Genomic DNA, 13,696 nt, shown 5'->3' with positions numbered 1-13,696 from the left:
ATGGTAGATCAAAACTGGGCAAATGTCACACTGCCCTTCTATACTCTCAGGGCAACCACAAGCAACTACATTTACTTTGACCATCACAGAGAGAATTCCATTCACTCAGCCTCCTAGGAGGGAAGGTGAAGGTTCTTTAGAATAATCTGACTGTGCCTCTTACCTGCCTACTTAATGCTTAGACAGACAGTCCCACTGTATAAGTGGTATAATCAAGGAACAGCATGTAAGTGGAAGAAATCCAAGGGCCTAATATAAGCTATAAGACTATAGAGATATATAACATTACTGAACCCAGAGAAGAGAAAATTCTCTAAGTAAGCATTACCTTTCTCCAAGCATACTGCACTATATACAAGTGCAGCCAAGGCAAGCCAAAACAACTGGATTCTACCTTTAAGGGAAGGAACCAGAAACATAGATAATTACTCAAGGCAGATCTCCTAAAAAGCATCTTTAAGGCCCTGGCCAGTTGGCTCAGTGGTAGAGTGTTGGCCTGGCGTGCAGGAGTCCCGGGTTTGATTCCTGGCCAGGGCACACAGGAGAAGCACCCATCTGCTTCTCCACCCCTCCCCCTCTCCTTCCTCTCTGTCTCTCTCTTCTCCTCCCGCAGCCGAGGCTCCACTGGAGCAAAGATGGCCCGGGCGCTGGGGATGGCTCCTTGGCCTCTGCCCCAGGCGCTAGAGTGGCTCTGGTCGCAACAGAGCGATGCCCTGGAGGGGCAGAGCGTCGCCCCCTGGTGGGCGTGCCGGGTGGATCCTGGTCGGGTGCATGCGGGAGTCTGTCTGTCTCTCCCCGTTTCCGGCTTCAGAAAAATACAGAAAAAAAAGCAAAAAAAAAAAGCATCTTTATTGTCCATCCAAGGGCCATCAATTTAAGGCCCATAAGGAACATGGATTAGAGGTCAACCAACTTCACAAGTAATTACTGAGTATTATGTCAGTGAAAGGCACTACCTTAGGTATATGGATTCAGAAGAAAGGTTTCAGCACAGAATCAGATCTAATCCATCCTAAAATAGTATCAGCAACCTGATAAAATTTCTAGAAGAATCCAGAGACCATGTTCATCATCCAGGTGAGATGACAAGAGAAGGCATCAAGGAATAAGTGCATTTCAACTGGAACTTGAAGGATGGAGAGAATTTTAAGGGCAAGGTGGAGGGTAAGAAGTACTTAGATATTCTAGGCAAAGGCAAATGATGTAAACAAAACCAGAGATTGGAAAGCACAAAAAAATGAGCATTTAGAGTATCTAGTATGTGCTAGTCATCATATTAGATGCTGCTTTTTATATAATTAATTCATGAAGCTGAGAAAGTTTAGGTAATTTGCCTAAGCCAGTAAACTGGTTTAGCCAGATTAAAATCCAATTCTATCTAATTCCAGAACATGTGATCTTTTCTGTATGTATGGCAATGGGAAAAGTACAGATAAAGCTGAAAAGGTTAAACTAAGATCAGGGCCCGGAAAACCTTTTATTTTGTGAATAGGGACCAATGAAGGTTCTTTACAAAGTACAGCTACAAAAAGTCTCATTCAATAACGTAACCAAAAAAGATTTAAGAAGAAATGTTAGAACTAAGTTGTGAAGTGTGGGTAGAGCAGGAAATACTATCTTAGAACTATAAAAAAGAACACTAGAGTTGAAGCAGAAATAAGAAAGGCCGCCACCGAAGTTTAGATGAAGGTACACAGAAACAATTATGATGTCAAACACAGAGGAGAAAAGTAAAGAAAAGGCTGCTTACTGGTGTACAGAGAAGACAAGCTGCTAAAGAAGTGGTGCACCAAAACACTTTATGAGGACAGAAACTGCATCTGCTTTTGTCACCAGTGTATTCAGGATCTAACAGCGTTTCACATACATGTCATCAATAAATTCATGATGTAAGGGAGGAAGGTCAAAGGGACAGACTGTGAATCTACAGAGATATCAAGGGTTGGATCAAGATTTTTAATCATACATTATAATATATAATAATAGGTGATGACTGAAGCAACTGAATGCATGAGAATTTCAATAGAATGTAAACAGAAGGAGAGGGCAGAGTCCAGAAATTTGGAGAATACCAGGCAATCCCAGTAATGACAAAAATAAGTAAGAAGAGACAGAAAAAAAATATCAAGAAGCCAAACAGAACTGAAAAAGGTTACTGGTGACCCTCTGCAAAGAAGGTTTCAAAGAAAGGTAGAATGAAAATAGATGAAAAAGGTGAAGGATAAGTGGTTAAGTGGGGGTACTCACTCAAAAAGATTAAGAAAATAAAAAGACAAAAGCTAAGAGATGGCAGATTGTGGTAATGTGCCCTAGGATGGGAAAACTGAAGACATTTGAGGGTTAAAGGGAATGCAGTTCCAAAGGTAGCAAGATGGAGCAAAAGCCACACAGGTTGAGCAAAGTAAGAAGGAAGAGAAAAGGGAGTGAGAAAAGTACTGAGCCAAAGATGTAAATAGCCATTCCTATTCTTTAAAGAGAAGAAAAGGGAAAAAGAAAATAATTCTCAAAACGTCCAAGTCATTCACAGGCAGTAACAGAACCATCACACACATTCTGCTTGGGTGTGCTGCACTATGTCCTGAAAGATAACACTCTTCTAAGAACAGGAATCTGGACTAACCCATCTCTGTATCTAGTCCAGCTTAGCCTGGCATAAAGACTAGCACACAGACCTCAATCAATGTTACTGGAAGGGAGTGTGAGCAGATAGGCAGGACCTGGGATGGCTTAATGGCTCATACAGGCTGATATTTCTCATATAAGAGGAGCACTGATATTAAGGAACAACAGCTCAGCTCTGGCTAGAGCTAAGAATACACACTGAGTCTTGCCTCAGAGCCTCCAGGGAACTACCCTGAGAAGAGTCCTTATAATCGTTATCATTGTCCCGAGAGAACTGTACCATACACTGGCGTCTTCCCTGGCAGGATGACAATAATGAGCTGCAGCCCTGAATAGGTGTTCTTGAGATGCCGGAACATGGGCTCCACGCTGTCTGCCCCCTGCGCATATTTGCAGAAGCAAGGCTGGCCCTGGATGGGCATCCCTGCATCCTTGGAAATCTTCCGCAGCTGGTCCGTGAAGTTCCTGCAGCACAAGTATGGTTGTGACAGGAGGCAGTAAGTCCTACTTTAATACCTCTGAACAAATGCCTCCCTCTTAGGTTCCTAGAACTGTGACAGTCACAGAGAGATTCTAACATGAATGAGACATGATCAGAACTAGTGTCAAAAACATTTATAGTTGAGTAGGACAAGAAAAAGCTTGCTAAGTGTTCAATGGTAAAAGCAGAGAGCTGAGGGAGCCCAGAGAAGGGACCTGTGGGAATTCTCAGGGTCCTCATCACTTCCCACTCAAGCAGCTATTTCTGTGCTGTTACAAGTGTATAGCAATAAAAAATAATAATAATCAATTAAATTTAATAAAAAAGAAACAAGTACATAGCAATAGGCAGATGCCCTTTCTCTCAAATTAAAATAAGGTCCAACAGTGACTGGAACACAGGAGATCCTCAGTTAAAATGAGCTCCCTCCTCCCCTACTGGTTCTTTGAGAATGAGAAAGCATAATTAGCCACTCTGCTTTAGCTTTAGGGCTTTAGCCTGGGGGCGGGGGGAAACAAAGTTGGAAGAGAAGGTACACATGCAATAGATTTTTAAAAATTAAGCTACATAAAAATATAATAGACTAAAATGAACAGCAGGAAATTTAATTTTTGAAAACCCTACATTCAGATTAAAAGCAATAATGTACAAATGGGGAAAAGAAAAGCAAACTGTTTAGAGGATGCTATTATATAGCATATAAATATCAATACAATTGAAAAATCTATGTAGCAAGAAAATAAGCATATTTCCTATATTTAGTTAAAAAACTCAAGAAAGCCCTGGCTGGACAGCTTAGTTGGTTAGAGTATCGTCCTGATACGCAAAGGTTGCTGGCTGGATCATTAGTCAGGGCACATACAGGAACAGATTCATGCTTCTGTCTCTCTTTCCCTCTCTCAAAATCAATTTAAAAAAACACACAGGAAAGACAAATACTGTATAATACTGCTATGTAAAATTTTAAATCATTCATGTACATATAGGTAAATAAAAAGTACACATTGAATAGGAAGGTTATAATAATTCCTGAGAGTAGCTGCATCAAAAGGAAGAAATGGGATCAGAATGGAGGATATAAAGGAAATGTTAAATTTAGCTATAATAATATTTTATCTATTTAAAAAAATAAACATGGGCTCTGGCCAGTTGGCTCAGTGGCAGAATGTCAGACTGGCAAGTGGATGTCCTGGGTTCAATTCCCAGTCAGGACATACTGAAGAAGCTACCATCTGCTTTTCCAACCCTCCCTCTCTACTTCTCTCTCTCTCCCTCCCTCCCACCCTCCCTCCCTCCCTCAGGCAGCCATGGCTCCATTGGTCTCAGGTGCTGAGGCCGGCTCCAGTGGCCTCCACCTCAGGCACTAAAAAAAAATAGCTCAGTTGCTGAGCAACAGAGCAACAGTCCGACAGGCAAAGCATGGCCACCTAGTGGGCTTGCCAGGTGGATCCTGGTCCAGGTGCATGGTCGGGGTGCATGTAGGGGTCTGTCTCTGCCTCCCCTCCTCTCACTAAAATAAATAAAATAAAATAAATGATAAAACTCAGGATAATGGATACATGAGTATTTGCCATATTATTCTTTTTAATTTTTCAAAATAAATCTTAGAATAAAGAAATACAACCTGATCATTGTTTCATATAAATAAGAGCCAGGCCTTAGATGGACACTATTAACAGTATTTGTTTCTATTTCTCTTCCATTATATATGACTGCAATGTAGCTACTAATAACAAACCAACAGAAAAAAACAAGGTGTTACTAGATTCCATTACTAGTGCGTCTCTACTTCAAGACACACTAGTAGTCCCAATCTTTTCTCTACTACCAGATCATTTGGGATATTGTGTACAGTGCTGGGGGCCACAAAGTGTTGAGATAAGTCTAGAATAAGGAAGGTCTTGAAACTCTACACTAGAGGTGATATATAGGATATATAGTTGAAGTACAGGGGCCTCTTTAACCAATTGAAAATTCTGATGGTTGACCCTAGTACTCCCTCATCCATCCCCAATGAATTATTTCTCAAAATAACGGGGCAAGGGAAAACACAGGAATAAGAGAAAGCACAGAGAAAATAGAGCTACCGACAAGGTGACACAAAGTTATAAAGGTAAAGAACTGGAAGCCTTTCAATACTACCAAGGACCCGCCCTCCAATGCTAGACCAAGGCTAGAGAAGCCTAGCTTAAATGGGGCTAAAATACCAAGAACCCAGGTAAGAGGACAAGAGGAACTCATTTAAAAGAAACTACAATTGCGATGGTAGTAGTTGTGAACCTATGAGGGATGAGGGGCGAGGGGAACAAGGGGGACAGAGCAGCTGAGTACCCACATCTATCAAGGGCTGCTGTCACTAATTCTTATGAAAACTCCAAGTACAACTGAACCCACCAGGGTACAGATCTCTATTATCTTTGTAACTGTCCAACGTGATCAGCTCCATCAACTCTTCCTCAGCCTCAGAGTATACTGATACCACCCCAGCTCCAGAGAAATAGGAAAACACCACTTCAAAAGACTGCAGGAACTACCAAATAAGTGAATTTTGTGGTATTTGAAAAATATCTCAATTTAGCTGTCTTTAGAAAAAAGACTGCAGGGGAAGAGTCAGTGATCTCTTCTACTTACTCGTTCACTTACTCAAGACCATGACTCCCCTAACCTGTTCCTTTATACCATTTGGCTATATCACTTTCTTTATTGCTGTCTACTCCTAGCCCCTCAGCCACAGGTGGCTCAGAGGCCTTCACAACTCAATGTTCACCTAATTCAGGTTACTTGGTCCTGACTAAACAAATTCTATGCACAGGAGAGGAAAGTTCAGAGGACCAGCTGAATAGTGCTCTTTTTTGTTTCCAATTAAGAATGTTTAAGTTTTGAAGCCTCAGATCTGAATTTGATCCCAACTCTGAGACTTTCTTGATATGCAAACTTTGTATAAGTTACTTAACCTCTTTGAGCCCCAGTCTCCTGAAAATGGAAATACCACCACCTACTTACTGTGAAGATGAAGTAAAAAAACATAACATTAGGTACAATGTTGGCACAAACATTATAGTCATTACTATTATTTATTACCAGGTTAATAATTATAACAATAAAATAATTCAGGCCTCCCTTGGAAGATTTATGCCCTGAAATCATTATCTCTGAACAGGTACGGCTCCTTATCCAGACTCCTGACCACAGATTGGCAGAAAAGAAACAGGCAGAAGTTTGAGCCAGATAGCACAAGGAGGCAGAGTCAAGACTCAGCAAGAGCACACAACAGATCAAATGATGGCCTCTTGGGGGAAGGGGAAAGTAGGCAACTCTAGGGTCCTCTTACCACCCTTCCATCCAAACACCCAGCCCTCCTTACTTGAGCACCTCTTCTCGACACTGTTTTTGGGGTGCGAAGCAGGCGATGGCCCAGACTTTGATCTCAATCCCATTGTAGAACTGTTTCCCCCTCATGTCCCAGACACCCTGATTGGGTGTGGCAATGGCCCGGTTCTGAGGATAGGCAAAGGGGTAGTCCAGGTGAGCCTCTGTAGAGCCAGGTGGGTAGGGGAGCAAAAGCCCCTGGCTATTCAACCAACCTCCCCCCAAAATACCCCAGAGATGTTGTCTGGCCCTGACCCTGCTCACCCGGCCGCCATATTGCAAGATGGGCGCCGGCAGCACTCGTCCCGTCACCTCCGTCATGTCATCCTTCACTTTAATCCCAAATTCCTGGATGTAGGGATCTAGGTTGTAGCTGGCATTCTTCATCTGCAAGACAAAAGAAGTGGATCTCAGGAAAGCAGCAGTTAGCAATACTGCTCACCCTCTGGATCCCAAGTAGAATGCCCTGGGCTGCTGAGATTGGTGAGAAATAGCCCTAAAAAAAGAGGGAGAGTGGAAGATGATGTAAGTGGGAATGGATAACATAGGGAAGTAATAAAAAAAGGGGGAGAAAAAAGAAACAAAGTAACTACAGTCAAGAAGTAAGAGTGGTCCTATGGAATACCAGGCAACAAATCTAGACGTGTGTCCTGAGCATACTGCCAAGGCAGAAATGCATCTATACCAGGGGCCCCAGTGACTGAGCAACCAAACACGTTTCTCTGCAGCCCCACTGACCAGGCGACTGATCTCCTCCTGTCTGTCTGGGGCCGACCTAGCTGTAGCCTTTATCATGGTCGAAGTCTGATTGTCGGTCAGCTTCTTAATGCAGCGCTGTCCAGCCACAATGTTACAGACCTGAGGAAACAAGAAGGATAGGTAGCTCTGGCTTGAGTTCAGTCCACCCTATACTCAAGAGCCCCACAGTAAGGGAAGAGACCTTGGCTGTCAGCCCTGGGAAAGAGACTGCAAAATCCCTTGGGCATACAAGTAAGTTAGAAAATATCCATGTGCAATACCAAAGACAATATAGCCACTTTGTGATTAAGAGCTAGGGATCCAGCCTGACCTGTGGTGCCGCAGTGGATAAAGCATCGACCTGGAAATGCTGAGGTCGCCGGTTTGAAACCCTGGGCTTGCCTGGTCAAGGCACATATGGGAGTTGATGCTTCCAGCTCCTTCCCCCTTCTCTCTCTCTGTCTCTCTCCCTCTCTCTCTCCTCTCTAAAAATGAATAAATAAATTAAAAAAAAAAAAGAGCTAGAAATCCAGCAGCAGAGCTGGTCTCAGGTCTCATACGTTAAATGGAGAGAACAGTAATAATCTCAGGGTTTTGGGGGAGACTAAATAAAATAAAGCACTTACAGGACTGAGAATAGTTCTGGAGCACAGTAAATACTCAATAAATTGCAGGATAACTTATTATTTACCAAAGGTCCCAGTATAGAGCTCTTCTGAATACTAAAATCTCAATATATATGATACAAACTGGATCCTTAAGGTAGTAGACACTCTCCACTGAAGGCAGGCAGTCTGTCGCTCTATCCTGCAACCCACCAAAAGAATAAGGGATGGCTCTTAACTCTTGAGTCCCAGCCTACAGATAACCATTGAGCCCCTGGACTACAAAAATCACTGTCTCTGTTGACTGACAGTGTCTTCTGTTGGTATGAGAAATATCCTGCCGCTCAGTCCCTCTGATTTGGGCCCAACAGAATACAGCAGGGATCAGAAAAGACTTTCTAGTGATACAGAAGACTTCCATTCCCCAATACACTATATTGAAGATGCCATGAACAGGAAGCCTTTTGGCAGAGTAGAGAAAACCAGTAGGTTTAGAAGACTTTAGTTTGAAGACTAGCTTTTCCACTTCTAGGTGATGTTACCTGGGGCAGGTCTAGGTCACTTCACTGGTGCTTTATTTTCAGTCATGGGGAAAAAAACACTAGCTGTCTCATCAAGTTGTGAGGATTTAGGAAAAATGAAATATATAACTTGCTTCCACAAGGCCAACACTATGCAAGTACTAGTTCTTTCCCTAATTTTCAGCAGAGTTCATGCTGAACAATGGTAGGGGAAACCAGGACAAGGTCACCTGCCCTTGAACTCTGTATCCCAAATAATACATGAATTAGTCAATTCACTTAATGAAATCCAGAATTAAAATTTGTGAGATTACTCTCTTGAAAGAAGCTTCAAGTTTTAGCACTCACTACAGATGATTTCATCTGCAGAATCAATAAGAAAAAGACTAAGGCCTGGACAGTTGGCTCAGTGAACAGAGTGTCAGCTGGTATGCAAAAGTCCAGATTAGAGCCCATTCAGGGCACACATGAGAAGCGACTCTCTGCTTCTCTCCCCCTCCCTCTCCCCCTTCTGTCTCTCTTCTCCTCTTATAGCCAGTGGCTTGAATGGTTCAAGAATTGGTCCTGGGTGCTGAGGATAGCTCAGCTGGTCTGAGTGTGTCTGCCTCAGGTGCTAAAATTAGCTCAGTTGATTTGAGCATTGGCCCAAGATAGGGTCACCACATAGATCCCAGTCAGGATGCATGCAGGAGTCTCTCTATCCCCACTCCCTCTCTATCTTTGCTCTGAGAGAGAGAGGGAGAAAGAGAGAGAGAGAAAGAAAGAAAAGAAGACTATAGTAAGTTTATAGAAAAACTGGGCATTGCTGGTGGGAATGTAAAATAGTAGTCACTATGGAAAACAGTATGGTGATTCCTCAAAAAATTAAACACAAAATTACTATATGATCCAGTAATTCTACTTCTTGCCATATACTTGAAAGAAGTGAAAGCAGGGGCTGGAACAAATATTTGTACACCTATATTCACAGCAGCATTATTCACAATAGCTAAAAGGAAGAAGCAACCCAAGTGCTGCCAATGAATGAATGGATAAACAAAATGTGGTATATATATACAACAAATTATTCAGTCTTAAAAAGGAAAGAAATTATGACACATGCTGTAACATAACATAAATGAACCTTGAAAACATTATGCTAAGTCAAATAGGCCAGTCAAAAAAGGCCACATATTATATAATTTAACTTATATGAAATATCTAGACTAGACAAATGCAGAGACAGACATGGATTAGTGATTACCAAGGGCTGGAGGGTAGAGGTGGGGGCAAAACAATAGTAATGGACTTTATTCTGGGGGTGATGAAAATGTTTGTGTCAGATAGTAGTGACAATTGCATAACTCTGTGAAAATACTAAAAAACCCCACTAACTTGTATATTTTAAGAGAGTGAACTTTACGGTATGTGAATTATATTTTGATAAAGATATTCCTAAAAAAAAAAAAAAAAAAATTCCCACCAGGCTATGACAGCCTACATGATTTGAACCTGAACTTCTCCCCAAAATCACCTCCTACTATGTTTTCCCTCAAACACCATATGCCAGACACTATGCCCTCTATCGCTCAAAAAGATCCTGCTTCCTGATGCTTTACAGCCTTTGTAATTACTATTTACATTGTGCCTGGAAAAGCTCTTCCCTTAGGTCCTTACAAGGTTGATTGTATCTCACAATGTGATTCTCAGCTCAAATGTCTCCTAAAAGAGGTCTTCCCTGACCACAATAACTGAAACAATAGGCTAGTAGCTTCTCTAACTTTAATGCTCATATGAATCCCCTATGGATTCTGTTAAAAAAACAGACTCTGATTCAGTAGGTCTGGTGGAACCTGAGACTGCATTTCAAATGACCTCCTCAGTAATGCCCATGCTGTTGATCCACTGACCACACTTTGAGTAGCAACTAGACAATGAAGCAGTCAGCAGTAGTTTCTCATTAGACATTTTGGCTAGTATATAGCTAACCAAATGCAGTCCAAAGGTTCTATATTTATAGTCTATAATTTAAGAAGTAGTACTGCCTGACCTATTGTGGCGCAGCGGATAAAGCATTGATCTGGAACGTTGAGGTTGCTGGTTGAAAACCCTGGATCTGCCTGGACACGGCACATATGGGAGTTGATGCTTCCTGCTCTTTCCCCCCTCCTCTCTCTCTCTCTCTCTTTCCTCTCTAAAAAATAAATAAATAAAATCTTAAAAAAAAAAAGAAGTAGTACTATTCTTTCTTTAATCGCAGGATTTCAAATGTCTGTTGAAGCAGTGGGGCTAAAACTTTTTCAAAAAGAACACATGGATCATCAGGAAATTAACATTCATCTCCATTTTCCAAAAAATAAGGTACACATGTATCTCTAGGTTATTATTTTTTTTACAGGGACAGAGGGAGAGTCAGAGAGAGGGATAGACAGGGACAGACAGACAGGAACGGAGAGAGATGAGAAGCATCAATCATCAGTTTTTCGTTGTGACACCTTAGTTGTTCACTGATTGCTCTGTCATATGTGCCTTGACCACAGGAATTCAGCAGACTGAGTAACCCCTAGGTCAAGCCAGCGACCTTGGGTCCAAGCTGGTGAGCTTTGCTCAAGCCAGATGAGCCCGTACTCAAGCTGGCGACCTCAGGGTCTCGAACCTGGGTTCTCGGCATCCCAGTCCGACGCTCTATCCACTGCGCCACCACCTAGTCAGGCTCTATCTCTAGGTAATTTAAGATCCCCAGCTTCAGAAGATAGGCAAAGAGAAATTAAGAAGACATGAATGTAGCTGGCCTGTGCTGGTGCAGTAGATAAGAGTGCCAACCTGGAATGCTGAGGTTGCTGGTTCAAAACCCTAGGCTTGCCTGGTCAAGGAAAATACATCAAGCAACCAATGAACGGGTAGAGTGAAGCAACTACTTCTCAATCCTCCCCTACTCTCTCTGTAAAATCAATCAATCAATCAATAAATAATCTAAAAAAAAAAGGGGGGGCATGAATGTAGGTATTTGAAAACTCTGTCCTAAACAAAATAATTACTTATTAAACAGTATATATACAGCTTTCGCCTCTGCCTGGCAGCCTTGAAAATACATGAGAGCAGGATTGGAAATAAAAAAAAATACAGCAGGTAAAAATAAGGCCTGCATTTCACAGAATGACCTCATATCTCTCAGAATGTCAATTTTCCAAACTTCAAAATGAAGAGGAGAGATTACAAATGAAAAAACAGACCTCTGATGATCCCTGTGCAGATACAATGCTTGTTCCCCAGCCCAACCATTACTTGGCAGCCTCACCTCTAGGGGCAGGTAGGTATGCTTTTGTTCCTGGCCAACTTGCAGGCAGGGCAGGTGGGGATACTTGAGCTGAAGGTTGTATTTCTGCTTGAAATACTGTGCCACTGTGCACTCCACAGTCTGTCCACTCTCCAGCTGCAAGGGAAACCTGTTTGGGGGAAAGGAAGGAGGGGTAACAGCCCAGAACTGAATGCCACCTCTCTAGACCTATAGGGATGGGAAGCCCCAGACTTAGCTTTATCTCTACCCAGCCTCTTTAGAGTACTGCCACTCTTGGGAAAGCAGGCAATCTAGGGCTCCAAAAGAGAAGCCAAGATTTGAGAGGCAAGTTCCACAACCCTCAGGACCATACCTGACTCATCTGACACACAGTAGGTACTCATCATAATCCAGTCTAGTGGGAAGTCAAGATGGTAGATAAAATCAGTGAGAGCCTCCCCAAGGTCTAGCCCAGGAACTTTCTTTTTCAGAAGGAAAAATAAAGTTGAAACAGTTCTGATACAGGAGTCAGGGGAAGATGCCTGGCATATGGTAAAGGCCCTCAGAGGAAAGGTGGAGACTAAGAAGGTAAAACCGGTAAGGAAGGTATGAATGCACCTGGGAAGATTGGGAGAGGGATGACAAATTCCAACAGCTTAATGGAAATTAGGGCCAGACCAAGGCTCATTCTCAGGGCCTGGTGAGGTGGGAGGAAGTAAAGGGAGTGTGTTGAAATATCAGCCATCTACCACCAAAAGTATGGCTTAGCAGCCCTGTCAACTTACGTCTGATGGCTAGCAGGGCGGCGGGTAACATTACACACCCGGTATTTCCTCTTCATCTGTCCACAGTGGGTCACCTCCACCTTTAGGCCTAGAAAATACATACTGCTTATCAGGGTTGGAATAGGTTGCTCAAGTTCCCAGGCTTGGCCTTTCCCCTGAACATATCCAAAGGGGATTTCCGTTTAGGGCTAAAGAGAAAGTAAGGCTGTTACCCCGCCCTGTCTGGCTGGGTCCTCACCCTTGATTTCCTTGGTAAAGCGCACACGCTGAGAGTCCGTGAGTGGCTTGGGCTGCTCATCTATGTTTCTGATGTCCAGCACCTCACACATGAACTCAATCACCGGCTGTGCCTTGTAGAAGGCAGTGGCTGAGACTGTGGGGACAAAGTAGGTATAGCTTAGCTCAGGTTCTATCTTCCCAAATAAATGGAGATACTACTCTTAACACCCTCTTCCTTATAGAGTATTGGGATAGGGGAGGGGTCCCAGGGCTGTAGGGATTAGACTAGGAGTGTGGTTGCAGAGCTGGGAGGGATGAGGCTGGGAGTGTGGTCACTGGACTCAGGGTGCCCCTGGCTCCATAGCTCTCCCCACTCACCATCAATGTTGAGCATCATCTTCCACATGGCAGGGCGCACAGACTGGTGAAAGCCGAACCAGACCTCGCGCCCACCCCCCAGCGGGTGGTAGTAGCCCTCAGGCGGTGAGAAGAAGGAGCGGCCCACGGGGGTGTACCTGGCAGGGACAGGCAGAGAACTGGTCCCTCGGGCACAGGCCCCCACCCTGTGAGGCATCCTGGGCACGGAGGAGCCCTGGCCTGGAAGGCAGGACACCAGGGCTTTAATTCCAGCTCTGATCCTTTATTAGTTGTGTAAGTGACCTTGTGAAAGTCTCTACCCTTTCTCTGCCCTGCAGGGACAGATGGGGTGCAGCCCAAAGATATCTAAAAGGGACAGGGCCAGTGGTTTAAACCATCTAAATGTATACACATGCTTATTTAGCATATGGTAGGGCTTCAAAGAATATTTTGTTTGAAAGGCACACTGTAGGACCTTAATTTGTGCCCATCCTCCCCCCAGAGCAGCTCCGACATCACTAGTAGCCCAGATACTAACTATACCCAGTACCTCATGGATGCCAGGTGCCTCATGGCCACATCCAGGGCTTGCACAGACTCCAAGGGAACAGGGATCTGGCCACTGACGAGGGCTTCATGCAGCATGCGCCAGCTCACAATGGCTAGCCACTTGATGGAGACCTTGAATATTCGATCCTTCCCTTCCCCAGGGATTGTCACCTCAAAGTCAACCTTCAGTAGAG

The 13,696-nt window shown here is 43.5% G+C and overlaps 1 protein-coding gene across 2 annotated transcripts in view; it reads right to left on the bottom strand.

Moving 5' to 3' along the window:
- Positions 1 to 13,696, bottom strand: part of AGO1 (argonaute RISC component 1) — a 44,177-nt gene that overhangs the window by 16,398 nt on the left and 14,083 nt on the right. The window contains exons 4-12 of one of the 2 annotated variants that reach the window (XM_066375872.1): positions 13,504 to 13,685; positions 12,975 to 13,111; positions 12,616 to 12,750; positions 12,378 to 12,465; positions 11,614 to 11,761; positions 7,211 to 7,330; positions 6,728 to 6,859; positions 6,468 to 6,601; positions 2,903 to 3,087 (exon numbers count right to left, since the gene is read on the bottom strand). In XM_066375872.1, coding sequence (XP_066231969.1) covers positions 2,903 to 3,087; positions 6,468 to 6,601; positions 6,728 to 6,859; positions 7,211 to 7,330; positions 11,614 to 11,761; positions 12,378 to 12,465; positions 12,616 to 12,750; positions 12,975 to 13,111; positions 13,504 to 13,685 — 1,261 coding nt within the window. The remainder of the gene's footprint in view (positions 1 to 2,902; positions 3,088 to 6,467; positions 6,602 to 6,727; positions 6,860 to 7,210; positions 7,331 to 11,613; positions 11,762 to 12,377; positions 12,466 to 12,615; positions 12,751 to 12,974; positions 13,112 to 13,503; positions 13,686 to 13,696) is intronic. The other variant, XM_066375873.1, reaches the window with a different exon arrangement.

Source organism: Saccopteryx leptura, chromosome 3, assembly GCF_036850995.1.
Source record: "Saccopteryx leptura isolate mSacLep1 chromosome 3, mSacLep1_pri_phased_curated, whole genome shotgun sequence".
Taxonomy (NCBI): Eukaryota; Metazoa; Chordata; class Mammalia; order Chiroptera; family Emballonuridae; genus Saccopteryx; species Saccopteryx leptura.
This window is presented reverse-complemented; position numbering and strand designations above follow the sequence as displayed.